Below are 24,497 nucleotides of genomic sequence, written 5' to 3' on the forward strand. Positions count from 1 at the left end.
GTTGTGGGCTTAGTTGCTCCGCAGCTTGTGGGATCTTCCCAGATCAGGGCTTGAACCCGTGTCCCCTGCATTGGCAGGCAGATTCTTAACCACTGCGCCACGAGGGAAGTCCCAAAATCTGTGTTTATTTTAGAGAGAGTTCTACTTTGGTAATTTTGCAGGCTAAAGCCATTGATTCATGCCTTTTGTTTTTAGTTGCCCGTGCCCCTGGAATCTGTAAAAGAGATGCTTAATTTAGTCATGCAGGAGCTCGATGACTTCAGTGAAGGAGGGCCTCTTTATAGAAATGGTTCTTTGCGAAATGCAGATTCAGAAATAAAACATTCTACACCGTCTCCCACCAAATACTCTCTATCACCAAATAAAAGTTACAAGGTAAGTGGGGAAGAAATGAGTCACTCTACTGTGGAATACCTTTGTGTTCTAAATGTTTTAAGTACTTTTTTGTTGTTATTTTTTCAGTATTCTCCCAAAACACCACCTCCATGGGCAGAAGATCAAAATTCTTTATTGAAAATGATCTGCCAACAAGTAGAGGCCATTAAGGTAAATCACTTGATTTCTCTAAACTGTGCCTCTCTTATTCCTAGATTCCTTCCTTGTCCACTTTCTAACTTATTTCTAAAACTGTTCAAAATGTTCCTTTGCCATGTGACTGTAGAATCGTACTGTGTTTTACGTGCTTTCATCTTGACGCTTAGCATTTTTTTTTTTTTTTGCGGTACGCGGGCCTCTCACTGTTGTGGCCTCTCCCGTTGCGGAGCGCAGGCTCAGCGGCCATGGCTTACGGGCCCAGCCGTTCCGTGGTATGTGGGATCTTCTAGGACCGGGGCACGAACCCGCGTCCCCTGCATCAGCAGGTGGACTCTCAACCACTGTGCCACCAGGGAAGCCCTACACTTGGCATATTTTTGAAACTACTTAAGTGTCTGCGTCCTCCACTAGATATGAATCTTTCAAAGGTAGAGACTCCTATATCCAAAACATAGCCTTGTTTCTGGCATAGAGGAGGTTCCCAGGTGATTGAACTGAACTAGTGAAATATACTCTTCATACCTTTGTCTGTGAGTTTGTCTCAGACTGACTGTGGTTGTGTATGTTAAGTTTATATCTAGGACTTCACAAGTGGTCTAAACTTCAAAAGGTCTCTTTATCTTTTTAATATTTCATATGAATTTGACTTAATTATGTAAAGAAATAGTTATGTGAACATGATTTTATTTTAACTTTATGGAAGTGACCTTAACCATAACACTCAAAGGAGCTTTACTTCTTTGAAGTTGGAAGTACAGGTAAGTTGTTTCACGCTCATTGACAAGAACTAAGTCATTCATACTTCTAAAGTTACAGCAAGGAAGTATTGCTATGTGTGTGACTATTGCACTGCTGTCAGCAATTTGTGAGACTTAATACTATTTGTATTTTTTGCACTTGTGAATTTGCACAGTTTTTTTGTCTAATTTTTAAACTTATTTTTGGCTGTGTTGGGTCTTCGTTTCTGCCTGTGGGCTTTCTCTAGTTGTGGCGAGCAGGGGCTACTCTTCGTTGCGGTGCGCGGGCTTCTCATTGTAGTGGCTTCTTTTGTTGCGGAGCACGGGCTCTAGGTGTGTCGGCTTCAGTAGTGGCAGCACTCAGTCTCAGTAGTTGCAGCACACAGGCCCCGGAGCACACAGGCTTCAGTAGTTGCGGCTCATGGGCTCAGTAGTTGCAGCGCGTGAGCTCTAGGGCGCATGGGCTTCAATAATTGTGGCTCAGGGGCTCTAGAGCACAGGCTCAGTAGTTGTGGCACATGGGCCTAGCTGCTCCACGGCATGTGGCATCTCCCCGGACCAGGGATCGAACCCATGTCTCCTGCATCGGCAGGCGGATTCTTAACCACTGTGCCACTAGGGAAGTCCCTGCACAAAGATTTTGTATGTTGATTTTTTATAATCGTGGCTTGTTATGATATTACATACTTACCATGTAGGTTTCTGGTACCCAACATTGTATTCTTGGAAGCACTAGTAGTGGAGGACTAGTCCGTGTGCCTAGAAAGCTGAGTTCTAGTACTAACTGCCATTGATGAATGATCTCAGATCAGGGAGTTCCTTATCTTTCTGTCTGTCTGGCTTCTCATCTGTAAAGTTGAGTGAGAATTGTTGAAACCGGTTTTCATCATATGTTCTAGTTGTTTGAATTTTTAAAATTATGTTTATAGCTTTAATTGCATATTTAAATCTATGGTCCAGATACCAGTAGTGACCAATAAAGTTTTCCAGTTGATTCCATCAGTTTCTTATTTTTGGATGTGTAGCATCTGGACTAGACACAGTAGATAGACGAACAGGGAAAATTTTAGTTTGAAAATTCAAGATATTTTTCACCTCAAGAGTTACAGTTTTCGGACAGTTTCTTTTCCTAAAACTCTTGTTTTTTTGGCCGCACTGTGCGGCTTGTGGGATCTTGGTTTTCCGAACAGGGATTGAACCCCGGGGCCACGGCAGTGAAAGCGCTGAGTCTTAACCAGTGGACTGCCAGGGAATTCCCTCTAAAATACTTCTAGGAGAAGAGAGCAGACATTCTGGATTTGTCTCTGACCTCATTTGTTAATTTTACTATTCCTGAAAAGTGCCTGTTTTGTAGGTTCTGGGGTTGGGGAGGGCGTTGTCATTTGGTTGTCTACAAAGTGATGGATCTGATTGCTGACCACTAGCTGTCATTGGAAGGCATTATGTCTGCCGGTTTGGAACTTTGTAAGAATTAAGAGCTAAGAGCGTAAGTAAATTGTCTGGAATGTGTCATTGTATACACATAATATATACAGTATACTATAGGTAATATATTCCGAGCAAGTGTTAGCAGTTCTCCCTTTCCCAGTAGAGCATTTGAGCTTTACCTTGAGAGGTTGGCAGTGTTTGGCACCGCGTATGCGGCTGAGTGGGAGGCTAGTCTGGGAGGGAATGTGGGGTGTAGAGCAGTCCAGGTGGACCGAAGAGCAGAGCAGGTGCAGTGAGGCTCTGGAAGGGCGTTTGGGGCGATGCTGCTGAGCACTGGCAGTGTCAGAGAAAGAAGTTCATTTCGTAGGTACTTGTTTTTTTGAGCAGGTAAGTGTCTTGGCTAGAGCTGAACTTTAGAAAGATTACTTTAAGCCAATGCAGAATGGAAAGGGAGATGAGGCCATTGTTTAGGTTAGAGCTGACTCTAGAATGAATGAATTAGGTAATGGTACTAAGGAGTGAAAGAATGGGAGCAAATAACAAGCTTTGACAAATTAAGGATCATGTTTTAAATCAGCACCTGGTACTCAGATCCTACTGGAGTATAGAATCTCTTAAAAGGCATCATCAAGTATTAAGTTTGCTCTAACACTGTGTCTGCCGTGATATAATTGCTTAAAATTGTTTCCTCTTCCAACAGAAAGAAATGCAGGAGTTGAAACTAAACAGCGGTAACTCAGGGTCCCCTCATCGTTGGCCTACAGAGAATTATGGACCAGATTCAGTGCCTGATGGATATCAGGGGTCACAGAATTTTCATGGGGCCCCACTAACAGGTGAGTTGGCAACTGGATACTCCCAGGTATTAGTGAAGTCTGTACTTTCTCCTCCTTTGAACAGGTAACTTGTGAAATCACCTTGTCTGTATACATTTATCTATGTACATGTCTGTCTGTGTCTGCCTATATGTTACTTAAGCTGTATTTGGTATTACCAGGGTTTCTATAACTCTAAGCAGAAACAAAACAAGCTTTATCTGATCGTGTTTATATAAAGGCTAAAGGCTTAAAGAACCTTTTAATGCACATCTCAGAGGAGCTGAGACTGAGTTGGAGCTATGCCTTATGATTGAAAAAATGTTAACTGACAGCGTTATTCATTAAGAGATGGCTAGTTAAGAACTTAAACGTCTTGGGAATTACTTTGATGACATACTGAGAGGTATGACAGTCCTGGGAAACTTTTTATTTTGAAATACTGTGGTCATATATAGAAGGAAAGAGTGTGGAGCTAGAGCATACTGGAGTTTTAGGTTGTGCTCTCTTAACTTTCCTCTCTGAGCCAGTTTGTTTGAAACCTGGAACTAATACTTTGCATCACATGATTATTGTGAGCATTTGTGTGTGGGTGGTGTGCATTAGGCATTTACTTAGAATATGCATTAAACACCTAATGAACCAAAGGGTCCGGACTGTGTCTCCTGTGGTTGTCTGTGTGCCAAGGTGCTTGTGTATGTAATTTAATTTAATGACAGTGACCCAGAGTGGTGGGTACCATCATGAATCCACATTTTTTAGATGAGGAAATGGGTTTGGAAGGGTTAGGTAACTTACCCATTATTGTACAGGTAGTTATTGGTAGAGCCGGGGTTCAAACTCTAGTGCTAAAGCCACTTGTCCCCAGGCAGCCAGAGTGATGGGGAAAATAGGCTTCTTTCACATGAGACAGATTCCTGAAATGTTGGTAATTAGATTAATTGGTTTTGATTCAGAATGGTGTGGCCTAGTTTCACACATTTGTTTGGTGGTCCATAGGGCCATACTTAAGGCAAACTCATGGTCCTCTCGTAACAGTGTCCTCCAAGTGCGCACAAAGTAATAGAAAAATCTTTGTGAAGTCAAACTCACTAAATGTCATATGTAAGTCACAGATAAATACATGAGAAGTCAGAGTTTAAACAATGTTTACCTAAACCCTGTGCACTGCGTAGAGCCTTGACTACAGAAGATAGGCAAGCTGGCTGGCTTTCTCCTTGGCTCTCCGAGTGCTGTGTGGAGTCATCATTTGGCACCTGTGGGTCACAAGTTCTGTTTTCTTCTTCTTTGTACAGGCATAACAGGTCTTCTGGTTGTTACACACACATATAAGCATAACATTCACATTGTCTCATTTTATTCTTGCAGTTACTCTATGAAATGGGTAGAAGCAGCACATCCTCATTTTACAAGTGAGAAAAATGGAGACCCCAAGTGACTATTTGACAAAGTCGCAGGCAGCTTTGTGGCCCTGAGAGGAGAGCTCAGGTCTCCTGATTCCCATTCCTGTGTTCACAGACTGTTTTTCTTAATGAAGGTGCAGATGTGCCAAGATGGTCATTGTCTTTTTAAAAGAAGATGATTAAAAAACAATAAGCTTATAATAAAATACTCAGAAGTACTGACCAGTGTAAAGAAAAGTAAACACTAACCATATCACACAGAGTTCTGCTAACATTTTGGAGCATTTCCTTCTGGTCCTCTCTCTTTGTATATTAGAGAACTTTATCACGTTGTATGGAGACGAGTAGCCTGTTTTTAAATATTTAAGTTCTGAGCAGTTTTCTACTCAATGTTTTTTTGCAGAGTGGAAGCTCTGCAGATTTTATTTCCTTATTTTTAAATTTCCAGTTGTTGCTATTATAAATAATGCTGTGAACACAGTCCTAGGATTTTAGGGTTTTGTAAAATTTCTTGTGTTGGGAAATTGCTTTCCTGAGAAGCTGTGCCGGTTTTACACTCTTACCACCAGTATCTGGTAGTGCCTATCTCTTTGCACTCTTGCGAAGTGTTTGCTATTACCAATTTATAAAAACCTTGCCTATTTTTAAAAACAAAAATAATACCAGCTTTTAAGTTTTTGTTTTTTTAGTACTAGGCATGCTCAACACTTCATAATCCTTTATATTTCATGAGTTATCTGTTCATTGGGTGCCTTTTTTCTATAGGATGTTTTTAGTACTTTTTTTCAGTATCCCTGATAAAGTCACCAGTTAAGTTTCAGACTTTATGATTCTTGGCTTATATCCATCATCTTGTTCTGTGTTCTTTGCCTGTTTTCTCCCCAGAATATGTCATGGTAGCCATCATCAGGCAGCCCGTTAGTTTTCCACGCTCAGGCTTGGGCCTCTGCAGTGGCTCTGTTTCTCTGGTAACTGCATAGAGGATAGACAGCCTGGCTCGCCTTTACTGGGTCTTTTTCAGGGCTTTCCACAATCAGCTGCCCAGCACCTCTTGGGTCACAATTTCTGCTTCCTCTTCTGTGTAAAGGTATAAATGATCTTTAAGTTGTTTTGTTTTCTGTTAAAACTTTCTTAAAACAGATCAAGTAAATGATTGTTGGTTGTTTTTACCATCAACATGAGTGTCTTCTAGTTGCTGGTTTCCTGATAACACACACACAAAACAGATGGAGCAGATAGTTTGGACACCAGCATGAGTGTCAGTCATGCTGTGCCCTTTTTATTAAGCCAGGGAACACATTTTGTGTTACTTGTGAGATCCTTTGCATGAATTTGTTAGGTGATTTTTGACCTGAACGTTCTCAGCTTGAGTTTAAAAAATGCAGCCATGTCATTCTGCAGATTTTCAAGGCTCACTTCAAAAATGTGGCCCTGAGGCCATGACGTGCGTTTTGGTTCCTTAAGTCCTTCCTGTGGCTAGTGTATGCCCCGTGTCTCTGACGCGGCACGACTGTACCTCCCCGTCGTGCCCCTCTTTCTCAGGGCGCGGCCCCACCGCTCATCTTGGCTCCTTGTGGTGCTTGTTGTGGGGACTCTGCTCTTGCTGACACCCTGCTGCTGCTCTCACTCCTCCTGTGTCACACCTAGCGGTCATTCCTAGTTTGTCACTTGGTAATCTTTATGATGATGTATTTTGATGTATAGAAATTAAAAAAAAAATCTATGTAGTTAAATCTCTCTTTGATTTCTACTGCTTTTGTATTTATAGTTCTTGCCTAGATAGTCCTAATTGCAGCATAGACTTTTTTTAACAGTGTTTTCTTTCTTTTTTTTTTTCTTTTTTTTTTTTTTTAGTTGCAACTACTGGCCATTCAATGTATTATAGTCAGTCACCTGCATATAATTCCCAGTATCTACTCAGACCAGCAGCTAATGTTACTCCCACAAAGGTAACAAAGGAATAATTTATACATTTATAAGTATCTCCTTTTTAACTGTCCAGGCTTCCTACAGAGAAATTCAAGAAGTAGTTCAGCGTTAAAACTTAAATGTCCCACCAGATAACAGATATTTTAAATTTCTCTCAGATATAGAAGTATGTTTCTCAGTTAGTTAATTTCTATGTTACAATAAATGTGAACATCTAGAATATTTTTAAATTGGGGTGGTGGTGGGTCCTTCGTCATTCGGTCGTGACAGAAGCAGGACTGTGATATCCTCACTGGAGCGCTGTGTGTAACTTGCAGGCCTGGGGTGTTGTGACCAAGTGTCCACGGAGACCGGCATCCAGCAGAGCCGGGCAGAGACACCGGGCTTGGGTGCCTCTAGCTCTTCAGTTCTTAACTTCTCTATGCATTAGTTGCCTCATATGTAAAATGGGGATAATAATGCCTTAATTCATAGGGTGTTCGAGGATATTAAGATGAGATAACATATGTACAGTGCTTAGAACTGTGCCCAGTTGGCATGTTAACAAACGTTAGTCCTCATTGTCATCATCATCATGGTTAACATCATTGGACCCCTTGTTTAGGAGTGAGGAAGGTATTTATTCTATGGATCTGTTGTAGGAGAATTAGGTTTTTAAGGTGCTGTCACTAGTTAAGGCAATTTTCGTTATATTCCAAGGAGGACTAGAGCTGTGTCTTTGCAGTAATGTAGAAGTGTCTTCTCTTAAGGATGCACTGTATGCCCTAGTGATGTATTTACCCTGTACTCATGCTTGAGGTTTATGAGAATTGGGTTGTATCTAGTTAAGCTATAGTTTTCTAGACAGCCTACAAAAATGTGCTCTTTATTTTTTTTCCTAGGGACCAGTTTATGGCATGAATAGGCTTCCACCTCAGCAGCATATCTACGCCTACTCACAGCAGATGCCCACACCACCAGTGCAGAGTTCGTCTGCTTGTATGTTCTCTCAAGAGATGTATGGTCCCCCGTTGCGTTTTGAGTCTCCTGCAACAGGAATTCTATCACCTAGGGGTGATGATTACTTTAATTACAATGTTCAACAGACAAGCACAAATCCACCTTTACCAGAACCAGGTTATTTTACAAAACCTCCAGTTGCAGCTCATGCTTCAAGATCTGCAGAATCTAAGGGTATGGAATTTGGAAAAGCCAATTTTGTCCAGCCCGTGCCAGGTGAAGGCATGGGGCCATCTTTGGCAGCACCTGTGCGTACATCACAGCCAACTCCTTTTAAATTTAATTCAAATTTCAAATCAAATGATGGCGACTTCACATTTTCCTCACCACAGGTTGTGGCACAGCCCCCTTCTACGACTTACACTAATAGTGAAAGCCTTTTAGGTCTCCTGACCTCAGACAAACCATTGCAAGGAGATAGCTACGGTGGAACAAAAGCTGCTCAGACCTTTGGACCTCGAAATACATTCAATTTTGGAAGCAAAAATGTGCCTGGAATTTCATTCACTGAAAACATGGGCCCAAATCAGCAAAAGAATTCTGGTTTTCGACGCAGTGATGATATGTTTACTTTCCACGGTCCAGGGAAATCAGTGTTTGGAACGCCTGCCGCAGAGCCGGCCAACAAGAGTCATGATACTGATGGGGGTAGTGCGCACGGGGACGAGGACGACGACGGCCCTCACTTTGAGCCAGTGGTGCCTCTTCCCGATAAGATTGAAGTGAGAACTGGTGAGGAGGACGAGGAAGAGTTCTTCTGCAATCGTGCCAAGTTGTATCGTTTTGATGCAGGATCGAGAGAATGGAAGGAGCGTGGAATTGGCAACGTAAAGATACTAAGGCACAAAACCTCCGGTAAAATCCGCCTACTGATGAGACGTGAGCAAGTGTTGAAAATCTGTGCGAATCACTACATCAGCCCAGACATGGCCCTGGCGCCCAACGCCGGCTCGGACAGGTCCTTTGTGTGGTACGCTCTGGACTATGCAGACGAGTCGCCCAAACCAGAACAGCTTGCTATTAGATTCAAGACACCCGAGGAGGCAGCACTTTTTAAGTGCAAGTTTGAAGAGGCCCAGAGCATGTTAAAAGCCTCAGGAGCAAACAGAGCCACAACTTCCAGTCAGTCTACGAGAACTATAAAAGAACCCACGGCTCATGACAAGGATATTGGCAAATCTGCTGCCGGAAACATGAACTTTGAATTTCAGGTTGCAAAGAAAGAAGGGTCTTGGTGGCATTGTAACAGCTGCTCATTAAAGAATGCCGCAACTGCTGAGAAATGTGTATCCTGCCAAAATCTAAACCCAAGCAGTAAAGAGCTCCTTGGCTCATCGTTAGTTGAAACTGTTTCCACTCCTAAATCTGGCTCAGAAAATACTCCAGATAGATTTGCATTGATTACTCCAAAGAAAGAAGGTCACTGGGATTGTAGTATTTGTTTAGTAAGAAATGAACCCACTGTATCTAGATGCATTGCATGTCAGAATACAAAGTCTGCTAACAAAAGTGGATCTTCATTTGTTCAGCAGCCTTCCTTTAAATTTGGCCAGGGAGATCTTCCTAAATCTGCCAGCAGTGATTTCAGATCTGTTTTTTCAATAAAGGAAGGACAGTGGGATTGCAGTGTTTGCTTAGTACAAAATGAAGGAAGTTCTGCAAAGTGTATGGCTTGTCAGAATCCAAGAAAACAGAGTTTTCCTGCTTCTGCTGTCCCAGCACCTGCGTCTTTTAAGTTTGGTGCTTCGGAGACAAGCAAGGCTCCAAAGAGTGGATTTGAAGGAGTTTTCGCCAAGAAGGAAGGACAGTGGGATTGCAGTCTGTGCTTAGTGCGAAATGAGGCAAGTGCGGCCGCATGTGTGGCTTGTCAGAATCCACCCACTTCTGCTGCTTCAGCACCTGCGTCTTCAGAGACAAGCAAGGCTCCAAACAGTGGACTTGAGGGGATGTTCACCAAGAAGGAAGGACAGTGGGATTGCAGTGTTTGTTTGGTACGAAATGAAGGAAGTTCTACAAAATGTGTGGCTTGTCAGAATCCAAGAAAACAGAGTTTACCTGCTTCTGCTGTCCCAGCACCTGCCTCTTTCAAGTTTGGTGCCTCAGAGACAAGCAAGGCTCCAAAGAGTGGTCTAGAAGGGATATTCACCAAGAAGGAAGGACAGTGGGATTGCAGCGTTTGCTTTGTGCGAAATGAGAGTTCTTCCTTAAAATGTGTGGCTTGTGATGTCTCTAAACCAGCCCATAAACCTGTTGCAGAAGAACCTTCAGCTTTCACTTTGGGCTCAACAACTAAGGCAAATGACTCTTCTGGAAGTCAGGTGGGAACAGGATTTAAAAGTGGCTTTTCGGAAAAAGCCTTTAAGTTTGGCAGTACAGAACAAGGATTTAAATTTGGGCGTGTGGATCAAGAAAATACACCTTCATTTACACTTCAGAGTTCTTCTAATACAGACTCTAAGTCAACAAAAGAAGGATTTAGTTTTTCTGTCCCTGTGTCTGCTGACGGGTTTAAATTTGGCATTCAGGAGCTGGGAAGTCAGGGGAGGAAGAGTGAAAAGCCCTTTGGAGATGACGCTGGATGCCAGGCTCAGGATGCTGGCGCTCAGAAAGACGGGGGTGCTGTGGTTCTTGGTCAAACTGGCAGCACTTTTACCTTTGCAGATCTTGCAAAATCAAATTCAGGAGAAGGGTTTCAGTTTGGCAAAAAAGACCCCAATTTCAAGGGCTTTTCGGGTGCTGGAGAGAAGTTATTCTCCTCACAAAGTAGTAAAATGGCTGATAAAGCTGACACTTGCGCTGACCTTGAGAAAGACGATGACGCCTATAAGACTGAGGACAGTGACGATATTCATTTTGAACCAGTCGTCCAGATGCCTGAGAAAGTGGAGCTTGTCACAGGAGAAGAAGATGAGAAAGTTCTTTACTCACAGCGGGTAAAATTGTTTAGGTTTGATGCTGAGATAAGTCAGTGGAAAGAAAGGGGTTTGGGGAACTTAAAAATTCTCAAAAATGAAGTTAACGGTAAACTGAGGATGCTGATGCGGAGAGAGCAGGTGCTGAAGGTGTGTGCCAACCACTGGATCACCACCACCATGCACCTGAAGCCCCTCTCCGGGTCGGACAGGGCCTGGATGTGGTTGGCTAGTGATTTTTCTGATGGCGATGCCAAACTAGAGCAGCTTGCAGCAAAATTCAAAACACCCGAGCTGGCTGAAGAATTCAAACAGAAATTTGAGGAATGCCAGCGACTTCTGTTAGATATTCCACTGCAGACTCCCCATAAGCTTGTGGATACTGGCAGAGCTGCCAAGCTAATCCAGAGGGCGGAAGAGATGAAGAGCGGACTGAAAGATTTCAAGACGTTTTTGACGAATGATCAAGCAAAAGTCACTGATGAAGAGAGTAAGAGCTCAGGAGCAGGAGCTGCCAGCGCTGCGGCCGTGAGCGGCATGCCAAGTCCTGAGGCCGCCGGGCCCACCCTCGAGTGGGACAGCTATGACCTAAGGGAAGACGCTCTGGACGACAGCGTGAGTAGCAGCTCAGTGCATGCCTCCCCGCTGGCCAGCAGCCCCGTGAGGAAAAATCTCTTCCGCTTCGGTGAGTCAACCACCGGGTTTAACTTCAGTTTTAAATCTGCTTTGAGCCCGTCTAAGTCTCCTGCCAAGTTAAATCACAGTGGGGCCTCAGTGGGCACAGATGAAGACTCTGATGTCACTCAGGAGGAGGAGAGAGATGGACAGCACTTCGAACCTGTCGTCCCTTTGCCTGATCTAGTCGAGGTGTCCAGTGGTGAGGAAAATGAACAAGTTGTTTTTAGTCACAGAGCCAAACTCTACAGGTATGATAAAGATGCTGGGCAGTGGAAAGAAAGAGGCATTGGCGACATAAAGATTTTACAGAATTATGATAATAAGCAAGTTCGCATAGTGATGAGAAGGGACCAGGTATTAAAGCTTTGTGCCAACCACAGAATAACTCCAGACATGACTTTGCAAAATATGAAAGGGACAGAAAGAGTGTGGGTGTGGACCGCATGTGATTTTGCAGACGGAGAAAGAAAAGTAGAGCATTTAGCTGTCCGTTTTAAACTACAGGATGTTGCAGACTCGTTTAAGAAAATATTTGATGAAGCAAAACTAGCCCAAGAAAAAGATTTTTTGATAACACCTCATGTTTCTCGTTCGACTACTCCCAGAGAGTCACCATGCGGCAAAATCGCCGTAGCTGTGCTAGAGGAAACCACCAGAGAACGGACGGATTCGGCACAGGGTGATGACGCGGCAGGTGCAACCTCAGAAGTTGGCGGGGTGTCTGGCACACCTGAAACAACAACAAAAGCAGTGGTTTCACCTCCAAAGTTTGTATTTGGTTCTGAGTCTGTTAAAAGCATTTTTAGCAGTGAAAAGTCAAAACCATTTGCATTTGGCAACAGTTCAGCTACTGGGTCTTTGTTTGGATTTAGTTTTAATGCACCTTTGAAAAATAACAGTAGTGAGGCCAGTTCAGCAGCCCAGAGTGGATCTGAAAAAAGTGCGGAGCCTGGTGGTCACCAAGAGTCGCAGAGCTCTGATCTCACACCGTCTTCCAACAGCAAAGTCAAAAACCCCTCTCCTGCTTTTCCAAAGGAGCAGTCCTCAACCAGTCACACGTTTAAAACACCAGAAAAGGGTAAGCACTTAGCCTTTAGATTAAGCAGAATTTGTCTCTTTCCTTCCTCCCTCCCTCCCTCCCTCCCTCCCTCCCTTCCTTCCTTCCTTTTCCTTTCTTTCTTTTTTTCTCTCTCGCCCTCCCTCCCTCTCTCCCTCTCTCATTTTTTTTTTTTTAACGTTTATCTTGGTGTGGACTCTTTATAGCAGGCTAACGTTTTAGTAAAAGTCGGCTCATAAACACAGTGCTCTGTGAACAGCCAAAAAATACTTGTGCAGAATTTTTTCCTCCCTAAAGCAGTTTACTGGTGAGTGTTCAAATGTTCAGACAGCAGCAGAGAGCTTGTGTGTAAGTTGTTTAGGAGATGTTGGTTCCTGGGAGATGCGTCTGTCCGAGCAGAGCACAAGGACTCAGCTCAGGACTGGGTCCAGCTTAGGGCCTCGAGCATGAATCGTGAGCAGGTTCGTTCTTCAGATTATTATCCGTATGTTCTTGTCACTCAGAGAGCACGGTACTGAGATGTTCACATTTTATGTAAGGCAGTCTTGCCACCACTTGTTAAATGAGCAAAGAATGAAGCCCTCGGGATAAATGGGTACGTGAGACGGCCACATTGGTGTAAATGGATGGACTCTGGCTTTTATATTTTAAAATTATATTCACTTTGATTCTCCATATGTTCAAAAATGAAATACTCTTTATTTTCTAGGATTTAATTTTAGCCTTTTTAAATCTAATCCAATGGCATTTTGGAGCAGCACTCCTTCCTCCCAGCCTGGGAATAAAGGTACAGAGCTGGCACTGGCAGTGTGAGAGGACATCGATCTTTTCAGCAGCTGCTGGTCCTCAGCAGAGTAACTGGCTGTGTGCAGTTAAGGGCTTAACGCTGCAGCATGCATGTGACAGAATGCCCGCGTGACCCCTTAATGCTGCTCTCGTGTACTTGGATGGCATGTTTTCTCACATGTTGTACAGCGTTGTTTTTTGTTTTTTTTTTTAACATCTTTATTGGGCTATAATTGCTTTACTACAACGTTGTTTTGAGGTAGATCCGTGTGGTCTTTCCCTTTCTCTGTTTTGCACATCACATGCTGTTTTCAACTGTGATTAATGAAGACCTGTATGTTACCTAACCTTTATCGTCTGCCAGTGTCCAAACATGATGGCAGCAGCGTATGTACCACAGGGAACCGAGTGTTTCTTTTAGCGCTTTCTTTTTGGACATGGAAGATGCTGTGTCTGAAAGTAGGCCCCACGTATAAGAGCTACCATTATATCCTGGTGTGTTCCCGGTGTAGTACAGACCACTTGTGGGAGAAAGCGTTGGTGCTGTAATGGAGTACTTGGCAGCTGGCTCTGTTAGAGACAGTCAGGAGTAGGTTGTGGAGAGGAAAACTCACTGTTAGGGTTTAATAATGTATCTTGAGCAACACAGCTGAGTTACAAGTTGTCAAACATCTACAATGACCACATGACAACCTGTGAGTTCTGGGACCCTCAGTTTTAAAGTACACCAGTCGTACTGCTGGCTACCGCAGCTCTTAGCCTTTATTCTTAAGGATTCATTCTTTGAAAAATTATGTGAATAGTGTGGACTTTTTTCTATAAAGGGTACATACTTGTACACAGACTCTGTGGGCCCTAGGTGAAGAGTCCTTGGTCTGAGAGCAAATTTACCAAAATACTGCTGCAGGACAAAGAGTCCTGTTCTGTTTCAAGTCTGAGAATGTCATGGTTTCAAAGGACCGTAGAGATGAAGACTCGAGGCTGTCTGATAAACAAGAATCTGTATCTCACAGTGTCTTTTTGTGGTCCTTGGCTAGGAATTAATGCTACGTTTTTGTAACAAAGGAGGGTGAAAGGCAAGTTCAGTATTGCAAAAGGGCTGTTCTCTGGATCAGCATCATCCAGTAGAAATAAAATGCAACCTGTGTGTAATGAGAAAGCTTCTAGTAGTCACATTTAAAACTAAAAAGAGAAACAGATGAAATTAATTTTATTACTCTCTTCAGCTTAACGTATTATGTCCAAAATACCATTTCAACTTCTAATCAGTATAAAAAATTAATAATGAGATATTTTCCCCCTTGTTTTTGGTGGGGTTTTTTTGGTTTGTTTTTTGTTTTTATCAATCTTCAAAACCCAGTGTATATTTTTACACCTGCAGCACATCTCACTTTGGACTGGTTGCACTGCAGGTGCTTCATAGCCAAGTGTGGTCAGGCGGCTATATTGGATAGTGCCAGTTGGTACAGAGCATGCTTCATGGTTTGCTTACTCTTATCAGTTCCTTTAGCCAGAAATCCTTCTTTATAGACCAGAACATATTGTACGAAGAGTTCCTTTTCTCTCCATCTTTTGTCTTTTTGTTGTTTTTGGTCTTTCAGCTAATAGAAATTGTCTTAGGGTTCCTACAGGATTATTTACCCAGAGGATAACGGGTTTAATTTAATTTTATCTATTATGCTTGGAAATACAGAAAATTGGATGTAATTCTAATCACCCACCATCCTTGGCAATCGTTAACTTTCCGTGTAGGGTCTCATCGAGGTTGGCTTTGCTTTAGTTTTGTATTTATACTAATCTTTGCTTATGATTTCTTTAATGTTTCAGTTATCGCAAATGTATGGATATTTTGCTAAACCATTTAGTATTCCAAGTATGATTGTGGCTGCACTTTTTAAATACCCTTTTAATTTATAGTTGTTAATAGTAGTTTTTTCAATGATCAGTAAGTAAAAGCAGGATTTTTTTTTTTTTTTTTTTTGGTTATTAAGTAAATTCTGTGTCCTCTAAGGGTTTTTGATAGAACATTACCTCGGGCTTCTAATTCTAATTCATGGTTATTATGAGCTGTGTCCAAATCAAAGTATGTGTGTTTTTATCAGCATGCTGTTTTAACCTAAAGATTAAGTTCCATGATTTTTATTTTCAGTTAGAATATTGACATTAATTAATTACTTAACACCTTGTCTTTATCAATTTTTTTGACTTGTCTTACAGTGGAAGAGAAGAAAAAGCCTGAAGATCTTCCCTCAGATGATGATGTTCTCATTGTGTATGAGCTGATCCCGACCCCTGAGCAAAAAGCTCTTGCAAGCAAACTTCAGCTTCCTCCCACTTTCTTCTGTTACAAGAACAGGCCAGACTACGTCAGCGAAGAGGAGGAGGACGGTAAGTCTCCTGTTGCTTTAAAGCGTTCTGCTCACGGTCCTCGTAGTGAGTGGGGTGATGAAATTGCTTTCAGCCTGCTTCCTGGAGCCCACCCCTGCTGCCCTGCAGGCCGGTATTGAGCCTAAATGTATGTGTGAGCAGTCAGTGGACGTCACAACTGAAAGAGCTGCATTCATTTATTAGCATTCCCTGGGTGGCTGCCGTGAACAGGGCAGGCATTTTGAGGGGACTGAAAGCAATACTCATTTCCCTGGGGTCTCAGAGGGGTGGGCGAACTGTGAGGCAGAGACAGGGTCTTATTGGGGAAAGCTCTGTGGGCCCTGTCCAGGTTTTCAAGCAGGGGAGTTACGTGCTCAGAATAATCTCAGCAGGACAGTTGGGCAGTGGTGTGGAGGACTGTTGTGGGAAGTGGAGATGGGAAGGGGAGCCAGAATGCCAGAGCAGCTCAGACAAGGCGTTCGGGGTGTGGAATAGGCAAAGTTGGTTGCTATTTGGATGTGGGGAGTAAGGGAAAGTGTGAAGTTGGAGATGATTTTCCTAGATTCCTGGCTGGAAAATCTGAAATTTACTGGAAGTTCTTTTATTTAATCAAATTGTACTTTAAGATGAAGATTTCGACACAGCTGTCAAGAAGCTTAATGGAAAACTGTATTTGGATGACTCAGAAAAACGTAGACCGTTAGAAGAAAATCTAACAGGTATGTAACAGTAAAATTACTAGTTACAATGTTTTTAAAAAATCTTCTGTTTAAAAGGAATCTTGCAATCTGGTCACCTCTGTAATTACCAGTTTTGCCTTGGTGACTTAAAATATTTAAAAATAACGTGAAGTGAAAAATATTGTGCTCCCGGTGGTGGTGATTCTCCATCAGCATCCAAGGTCTTGTTATTTGGGTCTATAATCTGTAGATGACACTGAGGGCCATTGTTTGTGGAGTAGTTGGACTTCATCTACTTTTGTCGTAACTTTCTTTTCCTTGTGTTGTATGGGATTTTCAGATAATGAGAAAGAATGTATTATTGTTTGGGAAAAGAAACCAACAGTTGAAGAAAAGGCAAAAGCAGATACATTAAAGCTTCCACCTACATTTTTTTGTGGAGTCTGCAGTGACACTGATGAGGACAATGGAAGTGGGGAAGACTTTCAATCGGAGCTTCACAAAGTTCAGGAAGCTCAAGTAAGACCGTCTCTGTGTGCTCCTTCTGGCCCAGTTGCCTCTGTTGACGCAATAAGCTAGAAGGTCCTCACCACGTGGTAATGATGGGGTGTGTCTGGCAAGCGGTCGGACACCTCGGGCAACTCTGGCCAGAGGAGGAGGACTTGTGTTCTGCCCGGAGGACCGGAGGCACCCTTGCAACCGGTGCGTGTGCTGGGCTTGGGGAGTCAGGGCGGCAGCATGGCGGTGCAGATGTCCCTAAGAAGGTCTACGCCCTGCAAAGAACGGTGTTAAGTAGTTCATTTTCTGTGCAAGTTAATTGATTGTGGAGTGGGCAGAGTGGATAGGAAATAGCAGCATTTGAAGCTTAGTTTCCCTGACCTGTATACCTTGCTTTGCCAATAACTTTGTGATTTGGTTACTTTCTTAGCTTAGGTGTAGTCATTTTAGTAGCTATCAACACCTTGGTGTCTTAATTTGTATTCCACAGAAACTAGAAGACAAGGTCCCTGTCTTGTAATTGTTCACAATCTTAATTTTGACATATTCAGAATGGTTCCTTGCCTCTCAAGAAATACTATTTTTTAAAAATTGTTGGAAAGATGGTTAAAATGAAACAGTCCTGGAGTTAGTTATGAATGCAGTGTTTTATTTAAAGAATACGTGGGTAGAGAGAGACGTGGCCCAACACGTGGCCTGAGTCTGTAGGAGACTTACTACCCTTTACCGTCTGTCTGACTCTGAGGAGTCTAGGTGGCCTGTTTTTTTTAGCTGTCCACCTAGGATATGCCGCCTGTTCCACAGGCTTCAGCTTATTCATCGGTGCACGTATAGCTAGTGGCCATCAGTTGATGTAAAGACATTACTTCCTTTTTTATAACCAAGTAGATTTGTGGAAGCCCTATCTGAAGTTTTTCCATCAGCGGCCTTGCTATGCTAAATCTGAAGTATATTTTAAATCCCTCAGCAGTTTCCCTGGACTCAGTGGAAGTACACAATATGCGATTTCTCTTAATCATCTTCTCTAATTGCTGCTGCTGGAGGCTTTTTATTTATTTAAAAACTTACTAAAAAATTTTTTTTTGGCTGCGTTTGGTCTTTATTGCTGCGCACGGGCTTTCTCTAGTTTCAGCGAGTGGGGGCTGCTCTTCATTGCGGTGCGTGGGCTTCTCATTGCGGTGGCTTCTCTTTGTGGAGCCTGGGCTCTGGGCGCGCAGGCTCCGTAGTTGTGGCGCACGGGCTTAGTTGCTCTGCAGCATGTGGGATCTTCCCGGACCAGGGCTCGAACCCTTGTCCCCTGCATTGGCAGGCAGATTCTTAACCACTGCGCCATCAGGGAATTCCCTGCTGGAGGCTTTAGCATCCAGTCTTTCATTCAGCAAATACAGGACAGTCATAATATAAAGTTGGGTTATGCAAATTGAAACAATGCATTTTAAATTTGGCCTCACTCTTTTGTGTGCAAAACTTAAAAATAATTATTTATTTAAAATTTATGTTTTTCAAAACTTAGAACACTGAAAAATAATCTCTATGCTGATGCACTGACTGAATTGTACATTGCTTATTCTTTTCCCACCTGTGGTGCACACAGGACTTGGTATCTTCGGTCAGTTTTTTGTGAACTGTGCTGTTTATAGGCGTTGAAATGGCTTATTTGAGTGACTATTGTGTTATCATTGTTATAACTTAAAATCTTTTTGTAAAATATTCTGTAACACTCTCATAATGTTCACTAAATAGCGGTCCTAAGAGCTGTTCAGAAATACCTTTGGTACAGAAATTAAACGTGATAAGTCATTATAAGGGTTGGAAAAAAATTGCCAAGATGAATTGTAATTTTGGAGAGCACCCTTTAATACACAGAGACGAAACAGAGAACTAACAACCATTAAAGCTGAAATGTGCTGTGTAATGGGTGTAGATATACATCCTCTTAGGATGCACCCTTCCTGTTTTACACTCAGATTCATCTTGGACTATGCGAGATCTTCAGATAGGCATCCCTTGCATAAAACACCTAAGTGTACTGTATGTGTAAGCGCTTAGTATGAGCTGGCACTGTGCTCAGCATTGGGGATACGGTATTTGATTTGTCTACAAGAGTTGTTCATTCATGGACTCTTAGGTAGCGAATGTATTAGGCGCTGGATTACGCACTCCCCTCCCCCAAGTAATCTAGCCTACATTTTTTGGGTAACATTAATTGTGATATAATTCACCCATTTTAAAATGTACAACTCAGTGGGTTTTTGTATATTTAGCACAGTCAGTTTTAGAACATTTTCATCATCCCAAAAAGAAGCCCTGTTAACCTCTAGCAGTCACCACCCTTCCCCATCTCCACCTGTCTTCTCTAGGCCCGGAATAACCAATGATGTACTTTGTCTCTGTAGATTTGCCTATTCTGACATTTCATATAAACAAATAATAATGTGTGGTCCTTTGTGTCTGTCTTCTTTTACTTAGTAAGTTTTTGAGGTATATCCACATTGTAGCATTTATCTGTATTTCGTTCCTTTTTATGGCCGAATAATATTCCAGTGTATGAACATACCACATTTTGTCTACCCGTTCATCTGTTGATGGTCATTTGGGTTGTTTCTTCTTCTTGGCTATTATGAATAATACTGCTGTGTTAGCCTAAATCATTTGACACGAACAGAATGGACTGTCTTCTTGTGCTTCAGTCATTAAGAAATAATGATTTTTTTCATTTGTATTAATTTTTAAATTTTACGTAAGGAAAATTCACTCTTCCCTGTGTGTGTGTTTTGTGTGCGTTCTTACACATGCCTGGATTCTTGTAATCCCCACCACAGGCAGGCAGTGTACAGAACCATTCCAACAGCCCAAAGAATTCCTTCCTACTGTCCCTTTCGGTTCAGATCCTCCCCCACTCGGAACCTCTGGTGACTGCTGATCTGTTTTCTGTTTCTACGTTTTTGCCTTTTCCAGACTAGCATGAATGGAATCATACTTTGTGTAACCTTTGATACTAGCTTTTTACACTCACTCATTATGCTCAAAAGCATAATGCCTTTGAGATTTGGCCCAGTTACTGTGTGTAGTGTTAGTGTGTTTCTTTCTGTCACTGGGTGCTATTCCCTTGTGAGGACATACCACAGTTCATTCCTTATTGTTTCTGCAGGGAAAACAGGTTTCTAAATAGATCGAATCAGTTGATACTGTGTTGTACAAGTCCAGTCTATCCTTGCTAATTTTTTTCTGCTCGTTCTGTTGATTATTGAGAGGAGTGTTGCTGAGCACGTTTGTTTTTCTCCTCTCAGTTTTTGCTTCACGTACTTCGTTAGGGAGTGTTCCCTCTGCTTCTGTTTTCTGGATCACAGTGTAGGAATTGGTAATATTTCTTTCTTAAATGTTTGATAGAATTTACTACTGAAACCATCTGGGCCTAGTACTTATTTTTTTTTGGAAGGACATTAATTGATGGTACATTTTCTTTAATAAATGTAGGCCCATTCATATGATCTATTTCTTATGTCAGTTTTGGTAGGTTGTGTCTTTTGAGGAATTGGTTGGTCCATTTCCTCTACATTATCAAATTTGTGGGCATAACAGTGTTTGTGAAGTGTGTGAAGTTCATTGAAATTTATTACCCGTTTAATGTCCATGGATCAGTGTTGATAGCTCCTGTTTCATTTCTGATATTAGTAACTTATGTCATCTATTTTGTTTTCTTGGTGAGCTTGACTAGAGGTTTATCAAATTTTATTGACCTTTTCAAAGAATCCATTTTTTATCTTGTTAATTTTTCTGTTTTATTGATTTCTGCCCTGCTTTTCATTATTTCTTTAGTTCTTTGTGCCTTCCGTTTATACTGCTCTTCTTTCTCTAGTTTTTTAAGGTGAAAGTTTATCGATTTTAGATCTTCTTTTTAATGTATGCATTTAGTGCTACAAAGTTCCCCTTCCTTGCTTTTGTTGGCATTCCACAAATTTTGGTAAGCTGTAGTTTCACTTCTATTTAGTTCGTAGTATTTTTAATGTGTCCAGAGACTTTGACATGTGTATTAAAAATGTGTTGCTTAATCTCCAGATCTTTGGAGACTTTTTTTCAGCTATATTTCTGTTAGTGATTTCTAGTTTAATTCCACTATGGACTGAGAGTATACTTTGTATGGTTTCTGTTCTCTTGAACTTGCTGAAGTTTGTTTTATGGCCTAGAATGTGGTCTTTCTTCATAAATGTTCGCGCGTGCTTGAGAGGAACATGTATACTGCTGCAGTTGGATGGAGCATTCTGTAAATTTTTTTGTTTCTGTTACTGTACTTTTCAGTTGTGAAGTCCCATTTGATTTGCTTTTGTGCTTTATATTTTTTTGCCTGACACCTGTCTGCTCACTTGTCTTAAGAGTAGTTGTCCTTTGGGACATGGTTAGGACAGCTTTTCAGAGTTTTTCTGGTCATTCAGCACACGGATCATTTCATGACATTCCCCACCCTCGGCCAAGGAGAGTTGACTTTCCTTGGACCCTTTTCCATCTGTGCCGTCGGCAGCCGCAGTTTTGGACAGCTCTGTTACCCTGCCTGGGATGTGGGTTAGTGGGTGGGGGCAGGAAAAATTTCCCACAGGGTTCTCACCAAGATTACCCCTCAGGTCTTGAGAGTCTTCTTTGTTCTTTTTTCTTTCTCTTTTTCCTAAGTAAAAAACAGAAGTTTACTATAAATACATCTTCTAATGAGATGGCTCTTAGGAGGGGGGAAGTTTGTGGTGTCTTGATTGAAAGTGAATTTGGTAAGGCCAGAATTTCAGATGGTCACTTTGCCTGTCTCTCCAGTAGTCTTTACACCTGGGGACCATCTACCATAGTGAGGGGCTTTCTTTTTCTGTAAAACTGGGGGACAGTCAGAGAAAATCTCAAATCTCTTGCCACCATCCAGCAGTTCTGGCCAGAAACCCTCTTCCTCCAGGTTCAGTACTTTCTTGTTGTGACACCCGCTGTAGGCAGGTAGGAAGCAGGTCAGGAAAGGGGCCCAGGCACGACCTCGTCGGCTCAGCCTAGTCCATTTCCGGAACCCATGGTTGCCGCAGGGGTTTGGGAGGAGGTTGTGTCCAGGAGGCAGGGACTGCCCTCATTGGCTGGGGGCAGGCAGCTGTGGATGATGGGCCATGTGGCCTGGAGGTGCCCCCACGCCCCAGCAGTGTGCACGGGGGCACGTGGCTCAGGCCAGCGCCTCCTTGGGTTCCGGCTGTGGTGCGGGGACCCCGACGGGCTGGCCCGTGGAGGCGAAGTTGTCCGTGGTCTCATCACCAGGCCTGGCTGCCACCTGCATCTCAGCCATTGCTCCTCACCAGTGGGCCATGTATAAATATATACATATATATATATATTTTTTTGGCTGTGTTGGGTCTTTATTGCTGCGCACGGGCTTTCTCTAGTTGCAGTGAGCAGGGGCTACTCTTCCTTGTGGTGCGCGGGCTTCTCATTGCGGTGGCTTGCGGAGCACAGGCTCTAGGCGCTAGGGCTTCAGTAGTTGTGGCATGTGGGCTCAGTAGTCGTGGCATGTGGGCTCAGCAGTTGTGTCTCACGGGCTCCAGAGCACAGGCTCAGTAGTTGTGGTGCATGTGCTTAGTTGCTCCGTGGCACGTGGGATCTTCCCAGACCAGGGCTCGAACCCATGTCCCCTGCATTGGCAGGTGGATTCTTAACCACTGCGCCACCAGGGAAGTCCCATGTCTTGAGATTTTTAATCCTTCTGCTTTCATCCACTTTCCAGAGGCTTCTTCTAGTCGCTTTATCTGTTTCAGTCCAATTCAGCTGTAGGTGCTGGGAGAGGTAGGATGAAAGGTGGAATGGGAGAGAGAAAAGTGTGCTTATTCCATTTTGTCCAGAACTCCAAGTCCTCAATTTCTTTTAAAATAGGGTATGTGATCCTTTTTGTCAATCAGTACTTAATGTCATAGTTATTTGTTACTTCCTCTTTGCAGAAATCCCAGAATGAGGACATAACTAGCACGGCTGACAGTGTGTGTACAGATGGCAGTAAAGTGACTCTACCATTTTTGTGTAAATCTGAAGAACCAGAGTTTACTACCAAATGTATTAGTTCACCACCTATTTCTTCTGAAACTGTCGATAAACCTGTGGATTTATGTACTAGAAAGGAAAATGATGCAGATTCTACAAGCCAAGGTACAATTTGATACATGTTTATAAAAACCTTCTGGCATGCATTACTACATAGGTACACCTGTGATTTTGAGACGATAAGACTTTTAAATGCAGATCCAGAAACTCTTAAAACAAAATTTGAGATTTATAAAGGGGCATGAAATATTTCGCTTTCATGAGCTTATTTTTTACAATTGAGAATACAAAAAGTCTTTAGATATTTCCTGAAATCCTGCCTTTGAATGAATATTTTAGATTATATTAGATTGTGTAAAGCAGAAACTGTATAGCTCTCTATCTGATTTAGTATAGATCTACATCTGATTTTTAAAAAATGATTTTGGGTATGCTTTTGGTATATTCTTCACTGAGAATAGTACCTGAAAATGTAATAACAATGAAGAAGCTCAGAACTTGGATGTCTTTTATAAGTTTTCTTCAGAGAGATAACCAGATTATAAATGTTGCACACCCCATCCCACCCCATCCCTCTCAGTAGTACAGCAGGTCCTACCCCCATTCTCTTTGGGTCCTGAGTAAAGCTTTGATGTTCAACATGTATTAAATGAAATATTAAATTGCTCTTTTCCTTTTGCCAGTGGAAAGCAAAACAGTTTCATTTGGATTTGGAAGTAGCACAGGGCTGTCATTTGCAGACTTGGCTTCCAGTAATTCTGGGGATTTTGCTTTTGGGTCCAAAGGTAAGATCAGGAGGAGCGGTTTTAATGATTGTATTACAGAAATATGCACACCTGGGGGGAGCAAGCCCTTTGTCACTCACCTGGCCATTTGTTTCCCCAGCCCTGCCCTCCAGCTGTCTAGTGTTGTAATAAAGGAAGGGCTTCTGTTTTATTGTTATTTTTGCTAGTATTAATATAACCATAAGAATTTTCTCGTCATTCATTGTAACTCATGGTGCTAGTCTTCCCCATCCTGAAATGCAGAACCGTCACTCCAGTTTGGAATAACCTTGGGATTGGCACATTGTTCTGTTAGTTATACTTTTGATTTACTAATATTTCAAGATTTGTGCATCAGTAATTTTTAAGGAGATGATTTTGCAGTTTTTTATTTTTGCAATATCCTTGATTGTGCTTTCTAATATAAGGGTTGTGCTCATTTATAACTGGTGAGCTTTCCCACCTTTTCCAGTGATTTTTTTCTATTTTTGGTCCATTTGGGTATCATTTGTAGAAAATAATCCTTTTCCTTGTTTCAGAAGCTTGAAAAAATTAGCATATTTTCTCATTCTTAAGGTAGCTTTCATGTATCTGATTATAGCACCACCTAAATTGAACAAGATGCTTGAATTGTCGAATAAATTTTATTGAAGATACATACTTACATGATTAATCTAATTCAGAATTCCCTCTCACATATTTTTACTTGTTTCACTAACACTGGGTTTAGCCAATCAGCAAAAAAAAAAAAAAAAAAAAACAGTTCCTGTCATTTATGGAAACACATATAAAACTTTTAGAAATTACCTTCAGATGCTACGTTATGTTGGAATTCATAGCTTCACTGATGTCAGGTTGC

The 24,497-nt window shown here is 42.1% G+C and overlaps 1 protein-coding gene across 3 annotated transcripts in view; it reads left to right on the forward strand.

The window, feature by feature from the left end:
- LOC116763964 (E3 SUMO-protein ligase RanBP2-like) overlaps positions 1-24,497 on the forward strand; it is a 55,315-nt gene that overhangs the window by 25,022 nt on the left and 5,796 nt on the right. For 2 of the 3 annotated variants that reach the window (XM_032652189.1, XM_032652188.1), the window contains exons 16-25: positions 196-375; positions 463-546; positions 3,400-3,535; positions 6,772-6,866; positions 7,728-12,513; positions 15,496-15,666; positions 16,272-16,364; positions 16,666-16,844; positions 22,775-22,979; positions 23,558-23,659. In XM_032652189.1, coding sequence (XP_032508080.1) covers positions 196-375; positions 463-546; positions 3,400-3,535; positions 6,772-6,866; positions 7,728-12,513; positions 15,496-15,666; positions 16,272-16,364; positions 16,666-16,844; positions 22,775-22,979; positions 23,558-23,659 — 6,031 coding nt within the window. Of the gene's footprint in view, positions 1-195; positions 376-462; positions 547-3,399; positions 3,536-6,771; positions 6,867-7,727; positions 12,514-13,201; positions 13,280-15,495; positions 15,667-16,271; positions 16,365-16,665; positions 16,845-22,774; positions 22,980-23,557; positions 23,660-24,497 lie in introns of all 3 variants that reach the window. The other variant, XM_032652187.1, reaches the window with a different exon arrangement.

The sequence above is a fragment of the Phocoena sinus genome, chromosome 13, assembly GCF_008692025.1.
Source record: "Phocoena sinus isolate mPhoSin1 chromosome 13, mPhoSin1.pri, whole genome shotgun sequence".
NCBI classification, from domain to species: Eukaryota; Metazoa; Chordata; class Mammalia; order Artiodactyla; family Phocoenidae; genus Phocoena; species Phocoena sinus.